Source organism: Lissotriton vulgaris, chromosome 6, assembly GCF_964263255.1.
Source record: "Lissotriton vulgaris chromosome 6, aLisVul1.2, whole genome shotgun sequence".
NCBI classification, from domain to species: domain Eukaryota; kingdom Metazoa; phylum Chordata; class Amphibia; order Caudata; family Salamandridae; genus Lissotriton; species Lissotriton vulgaris.
The window spans coordinates 340,273,531-340,284,710 of NC_141694.1; the positions used below are offsets into that span (position 1 = coordinate 340,273,531).

Sequence of the window (11,180 nt, forward strand, 5' to 3'; positions counted from 1 at the left end):
ACTCATGAGTCATTCCTATGGTAAGCCTTTACAATCCTGAATGCTTAGTGCTGAATTTTGTGTGAGAGCATGCCCATACATAACCAAGCTAACTTTTCTTTAGCTACATAGAAACATGTAGTGTAACCTGTCAAACACTTTGAAATACTACACTCCTACTAGTCCTAGAGGTGGATGTAGATTTCAACCGTTCTTCATAAAATAGAGTTGGATGTCACTAAGTACAAAGTATTTCTGTATTATGGAATCCCTAATGCATCCCTTTAAGATTCAAGCGAAGTCCAAACACCTACTAACTGAAACACACCAACCATTAGTAACCTGTAAAATTTGCCAAACAACTCTTTCAAGGTGTGATCAATCCAAGAAAAACTTCTTTGACACATCAAATATAGTTCAAACACATAAACTACTTGCACCCAAACAACTTTGCTTGATCTGCAACACAGAGATTGCAGGACAACCACTTGCTGCTGCACCAAGCACATCAACAGCTGCAACACCATCTTTAGCAAACAGTCCATACTCGCATATTGATCTTGAGTTTCGTAAACCTAAAGTTCTATGCATTTATTGTGATGAACTTTTGTGTTATGCAAACACTATGTCAACCTCATCAAAAACAAGAAACAGGAGCAGCGCTGTCCTCAACATTAGTTATTAGACATTTATCAAGCTTTTTTGTTGTAAAAACGACCCTGTTCGAAGGCAGTTGAAAATGTGCACACTTGCTGCCTTTCTTGGCTCGGGTAATCAATTACTCTTGCATTTCATATTCTGATTCAAACGCGTGGCCCTTTATTGAGCCTTTTTGTTTTACCCACTACCCCGGCCGAAGGCAGTGGTAAATTTCGACACTTACTGCCTTTCTTGGCTGGGGTTATCAATTATTCTTGAATTTGATATTCTGATTCAAACTTGTGACCCTTTATCGAGCCTTTTTGTTGTACCTACAACCCCGGCAAAAAGCAGTGGGAAATTTTCACACTTGCTGCCTTTATCGGCTGGGGTTGTCAATTGTCCTTCTTGTAATACAAATTCAAAGTGCAGGCCCTTTATTGAGCCTTCTTGGTAACTACTACCCGTGAATGGCAGTGGGTAATTTGCGCGCTTCCTACCGTTCATTTATAAACAAAATCTTAAAAGTTTAACGATATTAAAAAAGAGCGAGTATAGTCTATGGTTATCAAATCTTCGGTTTCTTATTGAAATTAAAAGTAAAGGCCCTTTGAGTGGCAGAGTGCTCTGGTGGAGGGGTTGCTAACCTGGTTTCCTTGAAAACAAACCAAGCATTTCCAGCCCACAGTATCAAATTAAGGAATCCGAAAACCACTGAAACATTTAGACTTCCCAAGCTGGGTCCTTCTGCAGCAGTACAAATTCTAGACTCTGTGCAGTTTCCCGCCACGGACACAAGAATAGTGCTTGGGCTGGTCGAGTACTTTACATCTGTAAGTCCTTTAGCCCATGCTGAAGAACTCACCAACCAGAAAAAGGCAAAGATGAAGGTAACCACAAAATCAATCATTGGTAATTTTCCTGACTCTCTATAAGAGTGCATGTAGCCGAGATAAAGGACAAGGGCACCAATACAGTAAAGGAATGCAAGGACTGCAACAGAAACATAAAACTGTGCCGAAGAAGAGTAGTCTCCCGTTAGGTGAAATATGCTCCACGTAATGTTGCAAAATGGAAGCTCTGATTTAGCCAGTTGAGCAGTATTCAACCTAAAAGGGTACCCAAAGGATGCAGAAAGTGTTTTGATATTGGATTGGCAAGTAACATTAATTGATGTGCTTCCACTGTAACCGCCACAAGTAGCAAAGGAAAATATTGAGAAAATCCACTCCAGCACCTTGATGAAGCCCAGCGGCTCCAGGAGCGGACTCATGCTCAGCTCCGCGCCCGACATCTTCTGAGTCAGGCGGTCCTGGAAATATCCCATCGCCTTGAGCAGTATAATTAAAGGAAACGTGTGAAGCGTGTTTCATTACATTGCCTTGCCGAGTGTTCAGTCACCTCATTTATGTAACTAAAAAGTTTTGATAACTTGATAAATCAGTGGATAAAACTGCATTCTGCTGTTCATACTGTAATGTGCCAAATGAGTAAAAAAATGTTCTACCCTGTTAAAACATGTTATTATATGTAAGCTTGTTTCTTATCACTGTTTACAGCCTGTAAAGCATACAACTTTGCTTCTCCCTTTGATTTTGTGTGTGTATAATATGCTCTGGTGTTTTTCACTTCTCTATTTGTTCCATTCAACATTGGATAGGTTTTATTTTAAAGAACCACATTAAAATGAAACAATGTAATATTGCTATTGCCTTTATGACTATAAAATATTTTTTCAAGTTGATAGTTCTATTACAAACACTAGTGATTTTAATTGTTGTAAACATCCTCCAAATGTAAAATGCGGAGTCAAGAGTTTCTCCTATAATGTTTGAAAAGTGCTTGTACAGAAAACTTAGATGTGTGATGTTTTTTGGAATTGTTAATGTCTTTCATAAAGTAACTTGGTGGCTTGTTTATTGGATAATTTTCTATCACTGTGAGCATGTTGAAGGCAAAGTTAAATGTATGGCCTTGCAGTTATTCTTTATTCACATTTGTTTTCATGACCCTTTGTGGGTTCAGATTTCCATTCAAACGACTTGCATTTCAATAGTTATACCAAATTTAATGTTTCTGTATCGATGAACACAATATTAAAGAGATACAAATGTAAAAAAAAAAAAAAAAAAAAAAAAAAAGTAAAGGCCCTTTATTGAGCCTTCTTGGTAACTACTACCCGTGAATGGCAGTGGGTAATTTGCGCACTTCCTACCGTTCATGTATAAACAAAAGTTTAAAAGTCTAACAATATTACAAAAGAGCCAGTATAGTCTATGGTTATCAAATCTTCTGTTTGTTATTGTAATTCAAAGTACAGGTCCTTTCTTGACTACTACCCATGAATGGCAGTCGGTAATTTGGACACTTTCATATATTTTACATTATTCATCTACCACTCAATCAACACATCATCATCATCTACACGTACACACACTTACTTGCTGCCTTTCTTGGCTATGGTTAACAACTATTCTTCTATTTCATATTCGTATTTAAAGTGAAGGCCCTTTATCGAGCCTTTTTGTTGTAGCTACTACCCTGTCTGAAACCTTTTTCATATAGATACTGCACACTTTTAAATGATGTTGAAATTTTAGTACAAATTAAATCAGAAACTGCTGACGAGGAAATTGATCTGAATGACATATATGATGAAGTTGTATTGGAATGTCTGTTAAATTATGAGATGTTAATAGAAAACATTTATTGTTGAAAAATAATAAAGCTTTGAGCACTAGCTACTAATGTATTTATTGTACTAAATGTGAACACTTACTGCCTTTCTTGACTGGGATTATCAATTATTGTTCAATTTCATATTCTGATTCAAAGAAAAGGACCTTTATTAAGCCTTTTTGTTTTAGAAGTTTCCCCATTTGCAGCCTTTCTTCGCTAGGGTTATCAATTATTCTTCTTGAAATTAAAATTCAAACCACAGGCCCTTCAATGACCCTTCTTGTTAACTACTACCCATGAATAGTAGTGGGTAATTTGCACACTTGCGTCCTTTCTTGCGTCCTTTCTACCGCACAGTGTGTGTACTTTCTGCACTAGCTTGCCTCCTTATATGTGGTACCCATTTCTTAGGCTCCCACTGCAGAATCCGACACCCTGTTGTTGTAATGGACTGGAAACCAAACACCCACTTCCCTTACAAGGAAATGGGTAGCTTGCATATCTTCAGCATTTCTTATTTTTCACCTTATTCATCGTCCACTCAATCAACATATCATCCACATCCACACATACACAAACCTACTTGCTGCCTTTCTTATCTGTGGTTATCAACTATTCTTCAATTTCATATTCTGATTCAAACTCGAGGCCCTTTATTGAGCCTTTTTGATGAAGCTACTACCCCGCCCAAATGCAGTTAGAAATTTCCACACTTGCTATCTTACTTGGCTAGAGTTATCAATTATTCTTGAATTTCATGAACTTCTTTTAGATCAGTTATAGGTTTAGTACAATAACAAAATTTGTCTTACAAGTCCAAAAGAACACTGAATGACAGTCTACAATACAGACCACACAGGTCACAATTTGAACTATTATGTTCCTGAAACATACATATTTAGACAATGTATTCCATACATGTTCTATCTTTCATTTCAATTGTGATTACAGATTAAACACTCCGCCATTAAATGTACTCTGCGGACAGCCGGATTCACAACTTCAATTCACCTTTCCTTCTACATTAAAGACACCATTGGATCTAGCCTTGCTTTCCTTAACATAGAGACAATTGTACTCTGTCCTCAGATTCTGTTAACTGTACAAAATAGCATTCATTAATATGTGTATCAATTAGTACCTTCGATCTACATTACAGACAGCGGGGTTCACAACTTCAATTCAGCCTTCAATTTAAATTTCTCTTCACTATGTGTCCTGAGAAGTGCTTTCAATCAATTCTCCGCTCACTCAAGACCCTTTATCAAGCCTTTTTGATGTATCTACTACCCCACCCAAACACAGTTAAAAATGTGCACACTTGCTACCTTACTTGGCATGGGTTTCAATTATTCTTGAATTTCATGAACTTCTTTTATATCAGTTATAGGTTTAGTACAATAACAAAATTCGTCTTGCAAGTCCAAAAGAACACTGAATGACAGTCTAAACTACAGACAACACAGGTCACTATTTGAACTATTATGTCCCTGAAACATACATATTTTGACAATGCTTTCCATACATGTTCTATCTTTCATTTCAATCGTGATTACAGTAACCCTGGGTGAAGCACTACGCTACGCTCGAGTAGTTTGCGAAGTTTGCGCAACTTCGCACTACGCGAGCTGCACGTAGCACAGTGCGAACAAGTGTAGCGCTGCGTAGCGTAGTGCAGCGGTCATTTTTTGCTTGTTCGCGGTACTCAACGTCATGTTCGCGACCCCGAGCAAGCAAAATGACATCCCGGCAAGACTCTCAACGCGGGGAGGTCAGGTTTCTCATTGTGAGTGGTTGTGCATGCTCGCGACCATTCGCAATGAGCTCGGCGGAGAAGGGTAGGTCGATCTGCGCGGACACGGGAGGATAGAGCATACACCTTGGGCTCTTCCCCGATGTCTAGTCCCGCCGACCCCTCATGTGGCATGTAGTCCTCAACCTTTAGGCATAGGAGTACCCACAGAGGTAACATAAGACACACATGACACTAGCATGTTTGCCCCTGCACATTTATACGGTCCTGATGAATCGCGGGTGACTAGACCCACAGCGTGAAACATGTCGACCCTCATCACCTTTAGCCTCATCTAGGGTCACCTGACCTAACCTGCTGACACCTAGTGAGCCTAACCCCTCTTTTTAACTGCAGCCAGGGGACCCCCAGAATAAATTGAATTCCGGTACCCCTTGCTACATTTTAATACCCCACACACCACCACACCTAGCCCGGTCCACACACCCCCACCTCACCATAAGGCAGTTGGAAAAAGATCTCCGCCAAAGAGCCCCTCTTTGAGGTGAGCCCGTCGGGGATTGCACCGCCTCCCCGACGAGGAGCAACTGCCGATGATGAAGCATGACATCCTTCGGGGTGTGTGAGGCCATTACATCCAACAAAATGGATGCCCCAGGATGTTACTCTAACATCTGTGGTCATGCCAGCTAAACACTTCCCACACTCTCCATAGGAACAGTACAGCGACCTCCCTTGTTTCCTTAGTGCAAAACACGGACACAGCTGCAACTGGACCTTCCACCCACCCCCCTGGGTGGTAAACCGTGTCCGTTGATCTATTGATCACCTCTCTAACTCCCTTCTTTTGATACACATCCCGGCAAGACTCTCAACGCGGGGAGGTCAGGTTTCTCATTGTGAGTGGTTGTGCATGCTCGCGACCATTCGCAATGAGAAACTACCAGTTTGCGTCGAGAAAGCTGCAGCTCAAGTGAAAATCTACTCGAGCGGCCGAAAACTACAGCTCGCACTGTGCAAGATGCCGTTTTCAATGATTGCACAGTGCCGGATGCTTGTGCGCACTGTGCAATCATTGAAAATGCATCTCGCACAGTGCGAACATGCTACTACGCAGCTCGCGTAGTGCTACGTGAAGTTCTTTAGTGTGAAGTGCACTTTGCGTAGATTCAAGTAGCGCTACTTCACGAACTACGCCCACCCCTAGATTACAGATGATACAGTCCACCATTAAATGTACACTGTGGACACCCTGATTCACAACTTCAATATAGCTTTCCTTCTACATTAAGGACACCATTGGATCTACCCTTGCTTTCCTTAACGTAGAGACAATTGTACTCTGTCCTCAGATTCTGTTAACCACATCGCTCCGGCGGCTTTTCCCGCAGTGTGCGGCAATTTTCAAAATGCCGCGTTACATGACGAGCTCAGCTCGTCATCAGCATACAAGCGCCATAGCTGATGACGAGCTGAGCTCGTCATCAGCAGCGAAGAGGTTAACTGTACAAAATAGCATTCATCAATATTTGTATCAATTAGTACCTTCGATATACATTACAGACAGCGGGGTTCACAACTTTAATTCAGCTTTTGATCTAAATTTCTCTTCACTATGTGTGCTTAGAGGTGCCTTGAATCAATGCTCCGCTCAATACAGTTCACAACTAGATACCAACAGCGCTAGCACTACAGAAAACTTTCAATACAATCTTGATTTACTTACAACACAGACAATTGGTGTAGAAAATGTACAGGAAGAACATGTAGTTATTCTTGTCAATGGCGTTCCTACTAAGAGTAAGAAAATATCGCAAGAATTAGTGGATATTAGGAAAGTGCAAAAAACAATGTTCTGTTCTATCTGCTATAAAAAAAATAATATTACAAAAATGTGTATGTGGGAAAAGAATAAATAACTGTAGAAGATACTGACTTCCCATCTGGACAAATTGAAAAACTGGATGTTTCCACACGAAAAAGAGGACAATATGATGACCGACCTGCGCAGATTCCTGCATTTGAATACCGGACATCAATATTATATGCAGAAAATCTAAGATTTCAACAATGTATTCCATATTTGTTCCATCTTTTGTTTGAGAGTGATTTATCTGGACTTCTTATGCAGAAAACAATATATTGAAAACAGGTGTACATCTACAAAATGTTTCAGCAAACAAATGTATGCATAAAGTACAGCAGGAAGATAATATTTTGGAATCTCACCTCATTAATCTCATGACATGTCAGCTTTGTAGTACTGAGTACTGGTACCGTCATCATGGAGAACTAAAATGTATGCTAAGGAACTTAGAAACTCCTACGTAGTTCCTTACGCTAAGCTCTGCTGACTATGCGTGGGATGATTTACTTCAATTTCTTGATTACACAAATTCATATGATCATACTCGATGTCATCTAATGCTTCCACAAAATCAGCATCTAAAGTTTAGTTTAGAAAATCACAGCTGATATCGACAGCATTTATATCTTCCTCTTCATTCTCCCTACTTATAAAAATGATGTTTAGCTCTTCTTTGACACTGTTACTAATGTCAAAACCATCTTTCAAATGTTGTTGATTTTCCATACTGAATTTCTTATGTTGTAGGTCCTTGTACAAAAACATACACACTTAATTTTATCTTCACTGAAATATCAGCATATGTGGTGATTCATATCAAATATCTTACAATTAAACCAACAATATTTTTTACATGAGTGTTTTCCAGTAAGGAGGCCGCGCGACCCCTTCCCAACATTAAAACGTCCCGAGAAGTGGAAGTCCCCGGAGCTGGGAAATCCGTGTCATCACAGACCCCCCTATTTTAAATATTACTGCCCCAGGAAGGTGGCGTTCCCCGAAGAAAGTAGAAGACCCGTGGCTGCCAACACTTCCTGGTTTGGAGTACTGACAGACAGTTGACAGCCAATCAGCATGCAGCTCATGCTCGTAATTGTACAGATTTCCGTACGCGGAAACCGCAATTTTTCATTAAAAAAAGAAAAAATAGAGCCTAAACATCCATATACGACCCACTGAGCAAGCCTAGGGCACAATCTGCAAACCGAACTCTACCTCTCAGCCAAATTTCGTGTAATTCTGTTCAGCCGTTCGGGCTGTAGCCCTGGCTAAAGGTCCCTATGGAAAATTGCATGGGGAAAACACGTTTTGGGACCCCCCTTATTTCTCTGTCCCCGCTTGACGAATCATCCCCAAACTTTCAGTGAAGGAGCGGAACCAAGCAGGCATTTTCTTGGAGAAATTCATGAAGATTCGTCCACTGGCGCTAAAGTTATTCCAAATAGAATGTTGTGGATTACCTATGGAAACTAGTCCTAAATATAACTACCTACTGGCGACCGCCAGTAGGTAATATATATTACTTACTGGCGGTCGCCAGTAGGTGTTTATAGTTAGGACCTAGTTTCCGTAGGAAATCCGCAACATTCTATTTGGAATAACTTTGGCGCCGGTCGACGAATTTTCGCGAAATTCTTCAAGAAAAAGGCATGCTCCGCTTCGCTCCTTCCCGGAAAGTTTGGGTTTGGTTCGTCAAGCAGGGGTCGCGAAAAAAGGGGGGTCCCAAAACGTGTTTTCCCCATGCAATTTTCCATAGGGACCTTTAAGATGGGCTACAGCCCGAACTGCTGAACAGAATTACACCAAATTTGGCAAAAAGGTAGAGTTTGGTCCGCAGATTACGCTTTTTGTTCAATGGTGTAAATTCGTTCAGAAGTTTCTCAGAAAATCAAAAGTAAAATCATAGATATATCTATAAACGAAGTACCGTACGCGGACCTTCCCGAGCACGAGCTTTATGCTAATTGACTGTGAACACTCCAAACCAGGAAATGTTGGCAGCCATCTTGTGCCTCGGTAGAGCCGAGGCACAAGAAAGCAGCAAAAGAAGCAAAAGAAACGCGAAAAACACACAAAGGGGGCAGGGTAATAACACCCTGACCCCCTAGGGTTTTTTTTAAATAAATCGTGGAATACACGTATTTATGCGTACCTTGTGAAAAAAAAAACCCGGACTCTTTTCTAATCAGCCCTCGGGGTGACCAAATCCCGGTGGCTTCATAAAAAAAGTGTGGGGGCCACAATCCCCCCACACGCCACTAAGACCCCCCCAGGGACCGCCACCCCAGGGCATTATTATGATGTATGTGGGGGGGGCTCACAGCTCCCTGCAGCCCCGGGGACCGCCACCCCAGGGGCTTCTTTTTTTAAATAAAAAACCTGTGTGGGGGGCTCAAGCCCCCCCGTGCCCCGGGGACCACCAGCCTCCAGGGCTTTACAAATGATGGGAGGGGGGCTAAACGTCCCCCCTCCAGGAGCCTGTGATGGCCCTAGGGACCGCCACCCCCCAGGGCCAGCTCCTGCAGTGTCCCGGGGTGCCTACCCCTGGTGCACTGCTGTTTGCTAAGTGGCCCCCTTCCCGTTAAAACATTAAAAAATAAATTGGGGGTCAGGCCCTGGGGGATGGGGTCCCCAGGGTCCCAAAAAAAGAAAAAGAAGGGGGGCTACACAGCCTCCCTGCTTAAAAAAATGGAATTGGGAGGATGCCACACCCCCTCCCTGCACCACTCTGCAAACGTGCCCCCTGGTGCGTTTGTAGCGGGGAAGTAATCCCCCTTCAATACTGGGGCCAACTAGCCCACCGGGAACCTCCAGTATGCGCCAGGGGGCTGTGTTGCCATGCCCCTTTTTACACCTCTCTGCAACGCAGTTCCCCGGCGCATAGTGGAGGTTCCCAGTGGGCTATTTGGCCCCCAGGGACCCACAGTATTCAAGGGGAATTACTTCCACCTCTGCAAACGCGCCAGAGGGCGCGTTTGCAGATTGGTGCAGGGAGGGGGTGGGGCTTGAGGTGACGGATTGCACCACTCTGCAAACGCGCCCCCTGGTGCGTTTGCAGAGGGGGAACTGATTCCCCTTGAATACTAGGGGTCCCGGGGGGCCAAGTAGCCCGCCAGGAACCTTCAGTATGCGCCAGGGGGCTGCGCTGCAGAGAAGTGTAACGAGGCCATGCCCCTTTTTACACCTCTCTGCAACGCAGCCCCCTGGCACATAGTGGAGGTTCCTGGTGGGCTAGTTGGCCCCCAGAGATCCCCATTATTCAAGGGCAAATACTTCCCCCTCTGCAAACGCTCATTATGTTCGCTGATAGGTATTTGGTTAGCACATGTCCATGGAGACGTGACCTGATTAGTTTCTTTTCTAGTCGTTCCATTTTAAGTAGTTTTTTGTTTAGTGTAACATCAACTTAGTTGTGCTCTGCACCCAGGAGGAAGTTTGATGCTCCCTGCTCTTTTATCAGTCTTGCGATATAGTCCTCGATGTAGGAGAGGGTGTCTTTATCTGACATATTAAGCATGATCTTACATTCAGTTTATGGCAGGTAGTACAAAAGAAGATTAATTCTATAAAAGAACCCTAGCAGGTCAGCACCTGGGAGCATCAAACTTCCTCCTGGGTGCGGAGCGCAACTCAGTTGATGTTACACTAAACGAAAAACTTCTTAAAATAAAACGACTAGAAAAGAAACTAATAAGGTCACGAATCCATGGACATGTGCTAACCAAAATACCTATCAGCGAACATAATTCCAAAAGGCCTACAGGTTAGAAACAAGCCTGCAATATTCATTGATGTGCCAAAGTTCAGGGAAGGCTTCAGTTTTGTGGCAAATAACTGCTCCAGGCACTGGATGGTGCTAGGGGTGGAGACGGCCATAGAGTAAGTCAAAAAGCTAACACAGGAGATAGCTAACCTAAAATAGGAAACTCTGGAAGATAGTGCGCTAACAAATGCCGAAGAGGCCCTGGAATGGGCTGAAAAGGCGCGGTGTGAATTTAACACAGTAACACTCAACGGAAAACTAGACAAACTTGCAAAAGATATCGGCAATTACGACAAAAAACCTACCTATCCATATCTAGTGGACAAATATTACCAGCAAGATGAGCAAGGTTTCTTCACCAATAGGAGCCAACAAGAACAAGGCGCTTCTACACCTTCTCCAACTCCTACGTTGGCAGCGATTCTGATTCCGAGCAGGAAGGACCCTCAACAAGTAGACAGGGCCCCCAAGCTCCACAACAGCAAAATTTTTTAGAACAA

General features: G+C 42.6%; 1 protein-coding gene across 1 annotated transcript; it reads right to left on the reverse strand.

Moving 5' to 3' along the window:
* Window positions 1-1,186: 1,186 nt before the first annotated feature.
* On the reverse strand, window positions 1,187-1,923 carry LOC147707323 (synaptophysin-like protein 1). Its single transcript, XM_086925634.1, has one exon. The coding sequence runs from the start codon at window positions 1,910-1,912 to the stop codon at window positions 1,187-1,189; it is 726 nt and encodes a 241-aa protein (XP_086781760.1). The 5' UTR covers window positions 1,913-1,923.
* Window positions 1,924-11,180: the final 9,257 nt, after the last annotated feature.

Bases quoted from the DNA above. Each gene is read 5' to 3' on its own strand.
- LOC147707323 (XM_086925634.1), bottom strand. From the start codon at position 1,912: ATGTCGGGCGCGGAGCTGAGCATGAGTCCGCTCCTGGAGCCGCTGGGC.